The following is a 17,472-nucleotide window of genomic DNA, read 5'->3' as shown; positions in this document are numbered from 1 at the left end:
GAAGTAGAAAGAGAGACCTGATGAGTGGTTGAGGTTCTGCTGGGTTGTGTTTTCCACCCTGTGGCTGGCCTGTATGTAGAGCAGGGTGGCCATGACTCCCAGTGATCTGCCTCCCTCTGCCTCCCGAATGCTGGGGCCACTGGTATGAAAGAGCAGCCTGAGGACATCTAACTGAAGCATTAATATTTTAGATATCAAAAACCTTGATCAATTGTAAATTAGAATAAAATAGCTCACGGAGCTCATGGACTCAGAACCCAAGGACAGTATCGCTCATTCTCTAGTTATTGGCTCAAAAGAAGCAGCTGGCAAAATTGGCTAGGGAAGTGGGGTCAGGTGGCAGCATTTACACACGTTAAAATAGCAAGGTGAAATTTTAAAAGGCAATCTCAGTTTTCAAAAAACAGTCTATAGATACAGCTGATAATTTAGGGAAGAGAAGATGTTTTTCTGCTCTTAGCTAAAGAAATTTTCTTTTTTTATTATTATTTTTATTTATTTATTTATTAAAGATTTCTGCCTCCTCCCCACCACCTCCTCCCATTTCTCTCCTTCCCCCCCCCCCGTCAAGTCCCCCTCCCTCGTCAGCCCAAGAGCAATCAGGGTTCCCTGCCCTGTGGGAAGTCCAAGGACCACCCACCTCCATCCAGGTCTAGTAAGGCGAGCATCAAAACTGCCTAGGCTCCCACAAAGCCAGTACGTGCAGTAGGATCAAAAACTCATTGCCATTGTTCTTGAGTTCTCAGTAGTCCTCATGGTCCGCTTTGTTCAGCGAGTCCGGTTTTATCCCAGGCTTTTTCAGACCCAGGCCAGCTGGCCTTGGTGAGTTCCCGATAGAACATCCCTATTGTCTCAGTGTGTGGGTGCACCCCTCGCGGTCCTGAGTTCCTTGCTCGTGCTCTCTCTCTTTCTGCTCCTGATTTGGGCCTTGAGATTTCAGTCCGATGATCCAATGTGGGTCTCTGTCTCAGTCTCCTTTCATTGCCTGATGAAGGTTAATATTCAGGAGGATGCCTATATGTTTTTCTTTGGGTTCACCTTCTTACGTAGCTTCTCTATGATCACGAATTATAGGCTCAATGTCCTTTATTTATGGCTAGAAACCAAATATGAGTGAGTATATCCCATGTTCCTCATATTTGGGTCTGGCTTACCTCACTCAGGATAGTGTTTTCTATTTCTGTCCATTTGTATGCAAAATTCAAGAAGTCACTGTTTTTTACTGCTGAGTAGTACTCTAATATGTATATATTCCATACTTTCTTCATCCATTCTTCCATTGAAGGGCATCTAGATTGTTTCCAGGTTCTGGCTATTACAAACAATGCTGCTATGAACATAGTTGAGCATATACTTTTGTTGTATGATAGGGCATCTCTTGGGTATATTCCCAAGAGTGGTATTGCTGGGTCCAGGGGTAGGTTGATCCCGAATTTCCTGAGAAAGAAATTTTCTACACATGCGATTACAATGATAACTTAATTCAAATTTGGGGTAGTGCTAAGTCGAAAAATTATGGACTTACATACTTCAACTAATTAAAATTAAGAGCAGTAATACACAGAAAAAAACCCAGAATGGCTATTAGGACATTTGGTTCTATTGGATTTTGAGACATTGAACTAATAAAAACACATTTAGCCTTTAGTACATGGCAGGGATTACACCCAGAGTTTTCTAATCATTCTCTTCATGAACCATCACAATAAGCAATTTTTACAGGAGACCACTTAAGTATTTTATCCAGATCACATGTAATAACCAATGGATCCAAAGACCCTCATCACTGTCTTCCCTTGGGCTGAGCCTACAGCTAAGCACTGTAAGTTCTTACTAAATATTTAATCAGTAAGTGGAAAATAATTGCCCAACTTAGGACCTCTTCATTTCTTACTGCCTTCTGCAGTTAAATACTGGGAGGTTAAAACTAGCCTTAAGTTTAGTTTAAACAAGCATTTACAGAGAATCAATGCAACCCTACACCCCATCAGTCCAACCGTGCCTTCAACCGTGTTACCCTTGGTCACCCACATGACGACGCTTTCTCAGACATTTTGTTGTTGTTTGGGTTTTTTTTTTTTTTTTGTTTTCTCTTTTGTTTTTTGAGACGGGGTTTCTCTGTGTAGCCCCGACTGTTCTGAAACTCATTTTGTAGACCAGGTTAGCCTCAAACTCACAGAGATCCCTCTGCCTCTGCCTCTCAAGCGCTGGGATGAACGGCGTGTGCCACCATCACCCAGCAACAACTATGTTTTTACCAAACTCATCTCTCTCCACTCCTTGAACTTCCCCTTTGCCTGCAACTTCCTCAAGAATGCAGAGTACTTATGGGTTCATTGTCAACAATGTTGAGTGCTCTGTAGAAGTGTTGATCTGTGGTCTCTCCTTTCTAACACTTCTCCCACAGGGAACCGGAGTCTACGTTTTTCATAGAACATTACTTTTCTTAGAGAGTGCCACCCCTTGTATGCTGCAATAGGAAAGATAGCGGGAGGCCTTGTAGAGTTCCCTACATTGCCATCCTTCTCCAAGATTCACGACATTGAGGTGCACATTCCAGAGTCGCCCCAACTTTACCATCGTCACCAGACACTGTCTAAGAGGCAATCCTCAATCTGTGTTGGGCTTCCATAATTCCAACAAAACTTCACGCATCCTCCACTTCTTGCCCCATAACTACGACATGCTCATTCTTCCCCAGCAAAATTATCTCAATCTTGAGCCTGGAACATGGCTACCACGTGCCACCTACTACCAAGGGCTCCCCACTCATTCCTGTGGCAATCCATATGACAAAACTCCACTCTGGCAAAATAAAATGCTTGGTTTCTGAATAATGGGTTCTTAGAACTAAATTTGTAATTTTCTTTTATGAAATCTTTTTATGAGAACTTCCACATTTCCTGTAGGTCACACCAAGGCTGTGACACCTAAGCCGTGGCCATCTACAAGATTAATAAACCAAAATAAAGAGTATTTATAAAATACTATAGAAATCTGGTATATCTATAGAAATTCCACATTTTATGGAGGTCTATAATGAATTATAGACTGGTCTATAATATATTAGGAAAAGAAAACAAAGAAACAGAAAAGGGTTTTGTTTGTGCAGCAGAAACCTTAAACCATAATCATATTAAGAATGGCTATGCTGAGTCGAAGTATCCATTTTATCTATTCCTGGTCAGATCCAGGGCTGTGTGCTGGTAATGAGGATGCTCCATGGGCTCCATCCTTGCCAGGGTGACTTCCAAGGCTCTCGGCATCTCCTGGTCTTGTTGGAGGAAGTGTGTCACTGTGGAGGTGGTACTGTTGTGATAAGCCTGACTATTCTTTCGTTTGGAGAAAGTTAGACCTTGAGACCTTGGGTTAGGAATGGAATGCTTTAAGTGCAGTTTAACAGGCCATAATAGTAGGAACATGGAAGACAGGGGTGACAAGGAGGATCTGAACTATGGGAGCCCAGCTCAAGGGGTTCCAGAGGAGAAGAATTTTAGTGGCCTAGAGACCAGTCTTGTGACACTCTAGTTAATAATGTGGCTGTTTTTTGTCCTTGTCTAAAAAGTATGCCCGAGGCTAAAGTGAAGAGTTTTGGATTAATTGTGTTTGTAAAGGAAATCTCAAAAACAGCCTGGTATTGACTCTGTCAGGTGGTTATTAAGAGTTCACTCTTATGAAGATTAATAATGAAAAGCAACAAGTTGAACAGGGAAAAATACAAAATGTACAGATTGGGGAGAAAAGGGGCACCAGGAAGTGAAATGGGGCTAAGTCCTCTGTTCACGAAGATAAATAGATTTAACTGGAGTAAAGGGAGTGGTGACCTCAGGGCAAGACCAATCCGTGTAAATGAATTAAAGAAAAGTTTAGAGCTGGTTGTCGTTGTGCATACCTTTAATCCCAGCACTCAGAAGGCTGAGGCGGGCCAATCTCTGAATTCAAGGCCAGCCTGATCTACAGAGCAAGTTCCAGAACCAAAGGAAGCCATAGAAAACAGATGTAATTGAACAAGGGGGGGGGGCATAATCCAGTCACAGCAAGCAGCAGAACTTGGCAACTTTGGCTACATGATTCTGGCTTTAGATTCAAGAATAACAAAAAGGGGTTGTAGAATCTTCCTCTGCAACCAAGGAAGGCTGCTGAGGCCAGAGTATCCCTACGTGGAGGCCTAAAGAAGCCATTGTGTGCAGCTGTGAAGGACTGCCTTGGAGAACCCACGACCTTAGAGATGCCAGAGCCCTGGGATTCCTGCTGAAAAGTGTGTTGCAGTCAACAAGCTGAAAAGAACTGGAGATCTGAAGAACATTTTGACATCAAACAAGGAGATGTGGAGACTGGAGTTTGCCCAGCTGGTTTTCAGTCTTGGTTTGGTCCAGTATTTCCTCACTCTGCTTCCTTCCCTACATTCTGTGCCATTATATATTGGAGATGTGTAATCTGTTTTCTATTTTAATTTTATAGGGGATTACAGTCAGGAGATTATATGGCTCTTACTGGGTGGAGCAGGTGGTGGTAGCACATCCCTCAGGAAGCAGGGATGGATTTTAATTTCAATTTGAAGCTGGCCTGGTATACAAAATGAGTTCCAGGACAATTAGAGCTGTTATACAGAGAAACCCGATCTCAAAAAACTAAGGGAGAGAAAGAGAAACTGATTTTGCATAACTCTCAGACAGAAGAAACTTTGAACTCTAGACTTTTATAGACTAAGGGATTTTTGAAATTAGACTAAATGCATTTTGCATTATGTTATGCCTACAAGCCTACAAGGGTCCAGTGGAAACGACCCCACAGACTCATGTATTTGAATGCTTGGCCCATAGGGAGTGGCATATTAAGAGGTATGGCCTTGTTGGAGGAAGTGTGTCACTGTGGGGGTGGGCTTTGAGGTCTCATATATTCAAGCAACTGTCAGAGTGGCCCAGAGTCTCCTTCTGCTGCCTGTGGGTCCAGATGTAGAACTCTCAGCTTCTCCAGCACCATGTCTGCCTGCACGCTGCCACGATAATGAGGGACTAAACCTCAGAACTGTAAGCCAGCCCCAATTAAATGCTTCCCTTCATAAGAGTTGCTGTGGTCATGGTGTCTCTTCACAGCAATAAAACTCGTAAGACACACCTGGAGAAACTGAGTCTCAGGAAAGCTACTAAGGAGCCTGAACTTTAAAGTGATACCGAATAAAAGTCACTACTAGTGATGGAGCACAAATACCCTTATGTTCTCTGTCAAATGTACAGTGTTACCAGCTTTAATAGTGCTCTCCCTGTGAGCCATGTCCTAACAAGACAAGGTTTTCTCCTTTGTGGTTACCATGGCATCTGTCATCCTATGAGTCATGGCCAGTTTCCCTGATGGGCTGTGAATTTCGCACGGACGGCATCGTATTCCTGCATCCCTAGCAGTACACCTAGGACCCAGGAGACTCTTAGTAAATGTTGGCAGAATCAATTAGTGAACTAATTAGCAAAGTAGCATTTTCTCGGCATGCGCCGTGGAGTACAGGTGAGGATTCCCTAACTGCCGTATCTCAGCAGAGGAGACTCATATGAGAACAGTCTGGGGGAAAATAAGGACCACGGATGAAAGGCTCTCACCACTGAGACACAGACAAACACGAGGCTATAAAATATTTCCAAAACAAGGCAAAACGTAAGTTCCCGATTCAAGATGTGAACTGCTGCTGGCTGCTTCACTATTTTCTTAAGAATTAATTTTGCATTTTTTTCTCATTTTACTTTTAATGTCACTTTACACACTGAGTATTTGAGACGGACAAACCTTAATTTCAGCTCTGAAATTTTCTTAATGCTAATTTTAGAAAAAATAACGAAAGTTTATCTTTGTTAAAATTGACTATACAAATCCACATCCATGGCAAAACACTAGACTGAATTATCTTCACAAAAGTCCTTGGGTGCGTGTGTGAATGCACGCGTACACCCGTCACAAGAAACAAGCGCTTCTTAGCACAGGACTGCTTCAGACCTTGAAAGCAACGCCAAACATCAACGCAGACTCCGCAGACTCCGTGGGCAACAGCGGGACATGCTGACCAACAGCTGCGGTGTCTGCGCTGCCCAAGAACTCACTGCAGCTAATAATGGGTCAGGAATACCTTCAAAATGCCAGAAAAGCAAATTTAAAAAAGTCTAGGAAGTCAATTTACAAAAGAGAAGAAAAACCAAGACACAAAAGTGGTTAATGGGGGGCGGGGGGGGCCCTTAGTAGGACAACGGGAAAGTCTGACTCTAAAGACGGTAGGATACAGGATATCCTTTACAGCCGTTGATTCCCACGTGCAGAAAGATGTCCTTGAGTTTAGCAGACGTGCACTCAGATATTTAGGATTCCTGAAAGGGTCAATAAAAGATTAAAGTGTGACTGGGAACGATGACACTCAGGAGCCGGAGGGTGGGAGGAAAATCCTGAATTCAAAGCTAGCCTGGGCTACACAGACACCTTCATCTCAAAAACTAAAAATATGTGTGCATATGTGTGGTGGCGTATAAAGAAAGGGGCGTGTGCAAATGTGTCAAAATAATGAATTAACAATCAAGGAATCTGGGTCAATGTGTTCATTCAGCTATTCTTTGAAATTTTCTGTAAATTTATTTTTCTAAATAAAACCTTGTGTTTAGAAAAAAAAAAACAAAAAGAGAGACCAGCCCTCACAAGGCAAGGCATTGTCTCTGGCTGGATCTCCCTCTCCCACTTTAGAAATAAAACCACAGGGAAAACACTGGGTATCTGCTGGAATCCTATAATGTGCAAACAACAAAAAAGAGATACACTGATTAAAGACTGACGTCAATGTTACGACTCCAAGGCTAACACTGTTCTCTGCTGGGCTACAGTACTATGTCTCGTGAGGGTTTTGCTGGCTGTATTTAAAGCACGCCCTTCGAAAGATGCATTGCCACTAGTACTGAGGAGAGAGTAGATGTTTGTGGGAGGGTCTTATGGAAACCACTTAGCCCTTAGGACAAACTTGAATATTATTGTGAGCCTCCCAGCGAGGGAGAAGGAGAGGAGGGAGGAAGAAGGAGGAAGAAAGGAAAGGAGGAGAAAAACAGTTCTCTGTATTTTTAAAGAAGTGTTGCCGGGCGGTGGTGGCGCACACCTTTAATCCCAGCACTTGGGAGGCAGAGTCATGTGGATCTCTGTGAGTACGAGACCAGCCTGGTCTACAAGGGCTAGTTCCAGGACAGGCTCCAAAACCACAGAGAAACCCTGTCTCGAAAAACCAAAAAAAAAAAAAAAAAAAAGAGAAGTGTCTATAAACGCCCCTTCCCGAAAAGAAATGAACTAAAGCAGACGTTTTCTTTTAATAACAGGATTGTAAGGTGCTGTGGGTCTAAGGCGCTGCATGGGAGACACCCTAAGTGTATTGCAGTTGTATTTCAGCAGGCAAGCGACAACCACCTTCATGTTTCATAGAACTTACCCAACAGACCTGCAGGGCCAGGCTCTATATTTCTAGCATTAGAATACATATTCTATTCCATTCGTGAGGCTGCCACCGCCTTCACCCTGCACTAAGTAGTGAACTGGCTTCTGAAAACTGAGGACCTAAAGCCATGGGAACTCTATTTAGCAATATTGATGACAACTGGCCCTTTTACTTATAGGACCAATAACTGGCAGGCTTGTGGGTGTGGTGGTTCGAAAGGAAATGCTCCTCCCCACAAGGGAGTGGCACTGTTAGGAGGTGTGGCCTTACTGGAGGAAGTATGTCACCAAGAGGCTTTCTCAAGCTGCCCTCAGTGTGACAGCTAGTGGACTTCCTGTTACCTGCAAGAGGTAGCTCTCTCAGCTCCAGCACCATCTTTGCCCGCATGCCGCCACGCTCCCTGCCATAAGGATGGCAGACTCAACCTCTGAAACTGTAAGCCAGCCCCAAGTAAAAGTTTCATTTGTAAGAGTTGCTGTGGTCACGGTGTCTCTTAATGTACATTCACACAAATAAAAGTGAATGTAAAAAAGACGCACGAGCCTAAACAGTGCACCTGCTAAGTGTCTTATAAACATACTTCTCGTCCTCATGAGCCAGAACAGTATAAGAGAAGAACGTTTTATTTAACTGATTTGTGTCTGAAAATTATTTTTAATTGATGTAATATAAATACAAAAAGCTAGGGCTGGACAGATGGCTCAGTGGTTAAGAGCACTGCCTGCTCTTCCAAAGGTCCTGAGTTCAATTCCCAGCAACCACATGGTGGCTCACAACCATCTGCAATAAGATCTGGTGCCCTCTTCTGGCCTGAAGGCATACCTTCAGACAGAATACTGAGAATACTGTATACATAATAAATAAATAAAATCTTAAAAAAAAATAATTAAATACAAAAAGCTCCAAACTCAGGGGTATAAGGAACTTAGAATATGAGAAACTGCATCTCACTGAGTTTTCATCCACCCAGCACTGACCAAGCACCAGCACCACCGACATTGTTGTAACACACGGTGTTTCTATCTTATTTTGTAACAAATACAGGGGTTTCTTTTTTGAATTATTATTGTAAAAGAAACAAATTCAAAGACTTCTGGGTGATTTTATCTGACTTATTTTCTTTCTCATAGATTCTAGTTCTTAAGAGTTTTACAGTTTAATTCTAAGAGGAAAATATGACTGAAATTAAACTCGACCAAAAAGACTCCTCAGGCAATCTCAGTAATTACATACAATTTTCTATATTTTTAACAAGTGATTTTTTTTTAAAGAAATGTTTCTTTATAAGAAGCTGAAGGAATGCTCCTCCACTAACAGAACTGCAGAATTTCCCTCCCAGAGTACCCAAGACTGAGTCTATGGTTTGCAGCCAGGAACTATGTAGAAAAATTTTCATAAGAATTATAAGAAGGCAAAATATAGATATGTAAATGATTAACTACATCCTCATTCTCCCATATACAACACTGTTATTGTTTTCCTAAGACACATGATTTCATGTCTCTCGGCTCGCAGTCTGAAAGTGTGTGTGTACAGTGAACGACTGACCAGGGCACTCTACAAAGTACTCCTGGATTCGCAATCGACACTGACCCATTCATCATGGTTTTCAGCACACATTATGACAATTTTGTATCTTTTAGGCTCACAGGTTGTGTTGTTGTTGTTGCTGTTATTATTTTGGTTTTCTGTTTGGGGTCTTTGTTTTGAGACAGAGTTTCTCTGTGTAGCCCTGGGTATCCTAGAACTCGCTCTGGAGACCAGGCTGGCCTCAAACTCGCTGAGATCTGCCTGCCTCTGCCTCCCGAGTGCTGGGATTAACGTCAAGTACTACCACCACCGCCCGCTGGCTTATTGTTATTTTATAATAATTTTTTTTATTCATTTCACTTGTACTTCCAAATGTCTGTCGGTGGGAAAAGAATACATTTGAATTGTATTTGCTAGTTAGTATTTCATCAGCTACATTTCCAGCCAGGTCCTAAGGAGATACAGTGGATGCATGCACATTTAGGGGGAGAGGCAGAATAATGGTGTTTGAACACTAATCTATATACTGAGCCATCAAGTATTGATGAATACGTCATATAAAAAGTACTAATGGAACATACTCATAAACAAACGTCTCACACAGCACAGGGCAGGACGGGGGATGGTTCCAAGACCCACAGCTGTTCCTACTGGATGGACTTCACACTCAAAAGGCGAGATACACGACGTTGATTACAGTTGTTTCTTCCTGGTTTCTGCCGTTTTTGAGAGTCGTGTTTCATGGCTCTGCTCTGGATAAAGTTCAGTGCCTTGCAGACATAAACACAACCTATTCCACAGAAGGCACTAAAACCTGCGTCGTGCATTAGCTGTTTAAAATAAGCATGCAGCGCAGCAAACCTTCTTCCTTTCTGTCATTACAGACCTGGTCACTGCGTACAAGAGTAAATTATTCTATTAACCGCTAGCAAAGTATATAAAAAAAAAGGCTTAAAGCTTTCTGAGTTTTATAACACAACAGAAATTGGGCAATTTTATAAAATAAACTAATTTCTAATATCTGACTTCAAAGATAAGTGTATGAAATATTTATCTTCTATTTTTGAGTAAAATAATTCTACCTGTATGTAAGGGGAAGAGTGGCCCTCCCATCAGTCCTCTCTCAGAGAAGATATTCCACAGAGTGAATTTCCCATTTACACACCCCAACTCCCTTTACTGAAACTAGTGTAGACAGAAATGCCTTTAGCTGCGTGCCCTTTACCCCACGGGTCACAGGGCCCACACCGATCACCATTTCAGGGCACCAGGGAATATTTAAGACAGCGACTAAAAACGTCAAGTGGTTTGCTCCCACTCTAGAGGGCTCCAGCTAATGGTTAAAAACGCCCCCTCTCGTTTCTAGGTCTCCTTTGCCCATTCGTTAAACCACTGCTTCTAAACTGTCCCCGGTGAGTGAGAAAGTCACCCAAGTAGCCGTTCTGTCAGAAGGAAGAAAAATGCGCAGACTGAGATGAAGCCTGGGCCACAGTGGGACTTAAACACAGACTCGCGGATTAATCAATTTTCAATTAATTCCTAATATATCATTATATCACACTGGGGTTCTTCTTAGAAAAAAAGATGAACAGATAGGTTATTTCCCCCTGTTAATTATTCTTTGTACAGTTTTGTCCAGCACAGCTATCATCTTTAAAATGTCACCATTAGCAGCGAGTGAAGTCCGTAGGACAGACTTACCCGAGGCGCGCCTTGTGAACCGGTTTATAACTGGAGCTAAAAGAAAAGAGCAGAACAATATGATTAGATTTTTTAAATCATATTTATCCTAAAACCAAGAGAGACTCAAGTCAGTTAAATAATTCCATAAGTTCAATATAAACTAGAATGTATAAATAATACAAGAATAAACATAAACCATATAAAATTAAATGGTCAGAATAAAGCATTTACTACCAACAAAAGGAATAAAAATCCCTAAAGAAACATAACGTAAACTCAATGTTTTACCTATCAGATTAATTTCCCCTAAAGACTTTAAATACAAACCCTTTGTTAAAGCACGTTTATGCCACCTAAGTGGAGGACAACAAACCTATAAATGCTGCTAGGAAACAAAGGAGCAGCTACACCAAGGGCCAGCTAAGCTCTGTCCTTCTCACTCTGCTTTGGGGTGGGGGGGGGGCGAGTCTTGAGGAAGAGCTATAGAGAAAGGAAAAGGAACATATAAACAGGCCGTTTGAGCAGTAGACTTTTGAAACGGAAACGAAACTAAAAATGTTCATGGAAAATAAACTCATGCTTAGGTGAAGGATAGTCCACCCTTGCCCGCCCTAGATGGAATAATGTGTAAGACATCCACGACATACAATGTGCACACAGGAAGACGTGGGTGCAGGCTGGGGCACGCCGCATCCACTGCTCTGTCTGCCCACAGCCTGATTCCACTCGGTTCTGGGATGTGCAGACATAAATATATCAAGAAATGGAAAAGTTCTGATGTTCTTTTAAGGGAAATGGATAGATGGGTGATTCACATTACGTAGAAGGGCCAGCATGTGTATTCAAAAAATCATGGGTCTGCTATGCTATGTGTTAACACTTTAAGACTTCTAAAGCAGCAATTACGAAGGCTATTTACGCTACAGAGACAGAGAAGACACAATTCTCAGCACTGTGGTTCCATGAAGAGTATGTTGGCACAGGAACAAGGATTTGGAGAAAGGCTACGTGAGGCAGATGCTCCAAGCTTTAAACTTCATTATCTCTATGGGATTTTGATAAGGAAATGCTACAGTGAAATTTTTTTTTAAAGAAATGAACTTGTGATAGATCTCTCTCTCTCTTTCTCTCTCTCTCACACACACATGCACACACGCACGCGTGTGCGCGCGCGCACACACACACACACACACACACACACATACACACACACACACACACACACACACACACACACTGCAGCAAAGTTTGAGGCCAAAAATCTAGAAACACTGCAGAAAGGAAGGTGGGGGAGGAGAAGAGAGGGGAGGGGAGGGAGGTACTGAGTTCTGAAATTGTACAGTGAGAGGTCAGTGCATTTTCCTCCGTACCAATCTTCACTAACATAAAGGGTTAACCTTGTGAAATAACTCAAAATCCACCTATTAAAACAATACATAAACTGGTGCACATCTTTAATCTCAGCACGGAGGAAGAAGAGGCAGGCAGATCTCTGAGTTCAAAGCCAATCCTGTCTACGTGGGGAGCTTCAGGCCAAACGGCCACATAGTGAGACCTTGTCTCAATCAATCTAATATATGATAGAAAAATTATATTCTCCATATTGTTCAAGAAACAAAATTCTTATTTATATTTATATACTATAGTAATTCAGCAGAAACAAATTACTTATGCAAACAAATCTAATTAGGTAAACTGTTTACACACGACACACACACACACACACACACACAATACCCATGGTTTTTATGAATACTTTAAACCCCTTTTTGTATCCTTAAGAAGGGAGTCCCAACAGAGCCTCCCTCCAAGGCTTACAAGGACAATGACTTGAGACAGCAGAGATTAATCCAACCACAGGAATGCAGGTGAGGGAGCGTGGACAGGTGAAGGTAAAAGGCCAATTACAGCCCTGGGACGGAACACAGACCCCTTGCTCAGTGCCCCAGCCCGCCAGCCTCGTCAGAAGCCACAGTGGCCTCCAGTGTGGTATGTTCTCCAGGCCAGGGGTCTTACGTCTCTCCATTTTTCTTTAAGGAAGATTTCCCACAACAATCCTATCATCTAGAGCGTCTTTTCCTTTTGGAAGGGATCAAAGCCTAGGGTCTTGAACATGACATCCATACATCCCACCATACTCCTATACATCCAGATATGTCTTCTGAAATTGTGGGAACTATTTTAATTGTCAGACTAACTCAGAGCACAGTCAACCTCTGAACACTCCTGACAAGAAGGATAGTCCTGCATCCCAGGGTTGTGTTCTGTACGACACCTGTTATTATTGTATCTTTGTGTGTGTGTGTGTGTATACTGTGTGTGTTCATGCATGTGTGTTGCTCTATAGCAGAGGCCAACCTTCAGTTTTCAAGCTCCCTTTCCACCCTGTTTGAGACAGTCTCTTGGAATTGTTAGTTTTTGCTTTTGTCTTTTTTTTTTCCTTCTACATATTCCAAGCTAGCTGGCTACAAGCTTCTAGGAATCCTGCTGTCTCTGCCTCCCGTGTCCACAGAGGAGCACTGAGATTCCAGGCTCACTCTCACAGGGCTCTATGTGTTTTTCAGGGATCCAAACTTAGATTCAAACTTTGCATAGTAAGCTCTTTCACAAATAAATCAGGTTGCGAGCCCCTGTATGGTTTTTCAATAACCTGCTAGACATTCAAGTCTGCAAGAGTCTATTTGTAACCATCTGAGCCTAGATACTAACTGTGCATAGAAATACACATGACTACTTTATACAGTTTTAATATATAGATTTTCCCAGTAGTGGGCTGTCAAGATGGCTTAGCATCCCTAGAACATGTAAAGAGAAAAGGAAAGAGTAAACTTCATAGAGCTGTCCCCCAACTTCCATGCTTCCATGTGTACTCTCTCTCTCTCCTTCACACACACACACACACACACACACACACACACACCCCATGAACACATATGCATAGAAATAATAGTTTTTTAACTTCCCCAGCAGAACTATCATATGTATCAAAAGATTAAGTTTCCTCCCCCTCCCCCTCCCTCCCCCCCTCCCTCCCTCCCTTCCTTCTTTCTTATATTTTGTTTTGTCTGGAATTTTACTGACATGAGAGCTATCCCATTGCTGTCACGCAGTCTGTGGTATGTAAGTGACCAGAACAATCCATTTGGCCAGACTCCATCCACAACATTCATGTTCTTCAAAGTCCCACACAGGTGGGAGAGTCTAACCATGTTGTCTTCTTCCTCATATGCTGAAGTCCATATCTACCTAAACACCACAAATTACACTCCTTCGTGTGTCCCTCCCTGACAGGCTTTCGAGAGTCTGGATCTACCTTCGAATTGTGAACGTGTAAGCCACGTGAAGATGATCTTCACAATAAATGGGGTCAAGGAATGGACAGTTAACCAGATGGGTCGTGACAGGGCAGGTGGTTTGCCCTGTCAAGACATGTACAGTGTTGGTAATTAGCAAAATTCCAGTCCCTCATATCTATACCCCCATACTCTCTTTAAGAGACAAAGCAACAAGCCATTTCTGCATACACTTGTAGGCAGGAAGTTAAGACATCACGTTTTTTTCTGAAGTTTTAATCTAGTTATCAGCATAAGGGAGGAGACTGGAAGTAAGTGTGCATCTGGCCAGCAATGACCTACACGCTCTCTCAGGAGCCAGGGAGCCAGGGAAGAGAGCAGGAGAAAGGCCAGGGTGGCGATGCATATGTCACTACGACGAAAGCCCACAAAAGAGGCCCTGGGTCGTGCTGCTGGCCCACTGAATCACTCCCATAGAATCTGATGAATTGCTTAATTTTGATTTACAAAATCTGAACGGTAAGATCCTCTTGCTGACACACTGTGTGCCACTAAACTCTCTTTAGTTCCTGTGCTCCCAGGAACCCAGACAACTGTCCTCCTTTACCTAGAGCAAGAGGAAAAGTTCCCACACCTGAAATGAACTGGAGAACCTCTGCCTGAGCGCTTCCTCTGTCCACAGAAACTGCTGTTTTACTCTTTGTACCCGCTGCCCTGGCACGTAAAACGTGCTAAGTCAATACCCACCAGATGGATCGATAAACTGTAAAGTACATAGAGCAAGCCTCTGCTTCTGCTTCATTCCTGGCTGCAAGGGTGGACACAGGCACAGGGCAGGGGAGGGGGGATTCTAACAGTCTCTGCCCCTGAAGGGCTGAACCAAGTCTCTTCAGAGTTCCACAAACAGTTGCTTCCAGGGCTTACCTAACTTAGAAAAACAGGTGAAAGAGGAATTCAGTAAAGGTTTAAAAGCAAGATAGTTCATAAAACAGAAGTCAGTTAAAAGCACAAAGCAAGGAGACCTGTCTTCAAAATGCATGGACACTGCTTTCATCTCTGGGCATGATGCTGCTGGAGACATTCCAAGCTAAACAAATAGGATCTGAATCGTGATTTGTGCATGCTCTCTCTCTTGCATGCTTTCTCTCCCTCTTACTCTCTCTCTCTTTTCACATGCACACACACACACGCGCACACACACACACACACACACACACACTCAGGCACCCCATCTGTACTAGAGGCACACTGGACCTTTTTGCAGAACAGTGTTCATATGCCCTGGAGTAAAATACATTCAACCCTCTTAGATTCCGTAGAATAATTAGCATTCCTGTCCTCATAATAGTTGCTCTCTCTCTTTTTAAGAAATAAACACTTTTTATATCTGTTAGTTAACTAAATAAAAGATGGTCAAATTGTAAATGGAAATGCATAAGCTAATTATTTTTGACAGAATAAATACCCAGTTCAGAATGAATTAACATATATCAATGTTTAAAAAAATCAAATAAAGTTCACTCTTGAACCAAGAAAAAAACTAAAATTTTAAAAGATCAACAAAATATTTTGCCAAGTTGCACCCAATACGTACTGAAGGGCTCTAGTAGACAGAACAAAGTAAATATGGCTCTGGCAGGCTTTACCCTTCCCCCATCCCCTCTGCCTTGCTAAACTGTTAGAATATTATATTCCTAGAGCTAGCCACCAAGGTCTATTCCCGTATTTGGCCACTTTCTTCTCCTAAGGCTGACCATGAAGGTCCAGATATCCGAGTATTGAAGTCCAGCATTCAAAAGATCCCCATTTGGCTACTCTAATTAACAAGCCCAATCAAAACAAGCCAGCTCATCCTAACAAGGGGTTTCCCCCTTTTCCTGTATTTTGTAGGTGGAGACTGCTCGTTAATTCCTGGCCACCCAGACTCGAATAATAACACAGAAACTGTATTAACTACAACACTGCTTGGCCTATTAGCTCAGGCTTCTTATTAACTAACTCTTACACCTTAAATTAATCCATTTCTATTCATCTGTGTATCGGCACAAGGCTGTGACTTACTGGTAAAGACCTGGCATCTGTCTCTTTTGATAGCTACATGGCATCTCCTTGACTCCACCTACTCTCTCTATATATCTCTGTTCAGATTTCCCACCTGGTTTTACTCTGCTAAGCCACTGGCTAAAGCAGTTATTTATTAACCAATGGTAATAACACATATTCACAGCATACAGAGGGGAATCCCACATCACTTGTATAGACTGCCATTTGCCTTTGGGTCACACCTGTCTCCCCTCTATCTAGAGGCCTAACGGCAAGGAAGGAACCGCTTGTTCGTACTGGCTGCCCAGAACCGAAATAATCACACAGAAATTGTATTCATTAAATCACTGCTTGGCCCATTAGCTCTAACTTCTTATTGGCTAATTCTTACCTCTTAAATTAACCCATTTCTATTAATCTGTGTATCACCACGAGGTCGTGGCCTACCAGCAAAGTTTCAGTGTCTGTCTCCAGTGGTGGTGGCTTCACAGTGTCCCCTGACTCCACCTTCTTCCTCCAGCATTCCCTTTAGTCCCTCCCCCCATCTCTGTTCCCCTACAGCTCTGCTATAGGCCCAAAGCAGTTCCTTTATTCATTAACCAATCAAAGCAACACACAGACAGAAGGACCTCCCACACCATAGAGGCAGTCCTTTGTCCCCTTCTCCCTTGTCCTCCATCTCCTGTCTTTGTCTCACTTTCCCTGCCTTTTGACTCTCTGGGGCAAATGAAGATTCTTTGTGCTGAGAACTTGGTCTTGGGTGCCTTGTGCTGATTCCCATCCTTTCATGTATACTTTGTACATATTCAATTCTTGGTCCCAAAAATAGCATTTATTTTCTATTATTCTACTAAAAGCCAGTGGGTTTCTGTCACTCCTACAAATACTTGAAGATACTCATTACAGTCCCACAAGCTCTTGCTCTGTACTTCAGAAATACCATATACTGGCCTCTTGAGGGGAACACCAGGGCAGAATCCCAATGGGAAGGAGCTTCTCCAAACCCTAACTGCTGAGACATGGATTACAAACCACATGGTTCATGGTCAGCTTTAGCTTTAGGTGGCCGTGTGAGGTGTGGGCATCTGAGGAACACTGTTTGCAGCAGGGATACAGGCCAGGTCTCCATCCAACCAGCTCACATGGATTGTGGCTGGAAGCAGGACAGGGTGAAATGAGACACTGCTTCAGCATTTAGAAAGGTCCAACTTGAAGAATCACTGAAAAGGCCTACAATCTTGTTCTGCTTGTTAAACCAAATGCCTCCTGTTGCGGGAGGTCCTCCCACTCCTCCAGCCTATAGCTGCTGAGATACCAGCCCATTGGGGCGTGGTCTCTTGCCCTTTAAAAAAGCGGCCACTTCCCTCTCTCCTCTCTCTTCACTTCCTGCTCCGCTGGCGACTAGACTCCCTTCCTGGTTGCATAGAGGGCTGTTGTCTGGGACTGTGATCTGTAAGTTTTTTCCCCTTTAAA

General features: G+C 42.8%; 1 protein-coding gene across 1 annotated transcript in view; it reads right to left on the bottom strand.

Annotated features, from left to right (window-relative positions):
- The window catches only part of Prkar2b (protein kinase cAMP-dependent type II regulatory subunit beta), a 90,362-nt gene that overhangs the window by 57,453 nt on the left and 15,437 nt on the right, over positions 1-17,472 (bottom strand). Inside the window, exon 2 of the mRNA XM_041658586.1 lies at positions 10,682-10,717. Within this exon, the coding sequence (XP_041514520.1) occupies positions 10,682-10,717 (36 nt within the window). The remainder of the gene's footprint in view (positions 1-10,681; positions 10,718-17,472) is intronic.

This window comes from Microtus oregoni, unplaced genomic scaffold (assembly GCF_018167655.1).
Source record: "Microtus oregoni isolate MIOR12 unplaced genomic scaffold, Mior012 000009F_ref0000495, whole genome shotgun sequence".
Lineage (NCBI taxonomy): Eukaryota > Metazoa > Chordata > Mammalia > Rodentia > Cricetidae > Microtus > Microtus oregoni.
The sequence above is the reverse complement of the archived record's forward strand: the minus strand, read 5'-3'. Positions and strand labels throughout refer to the sequence as shown.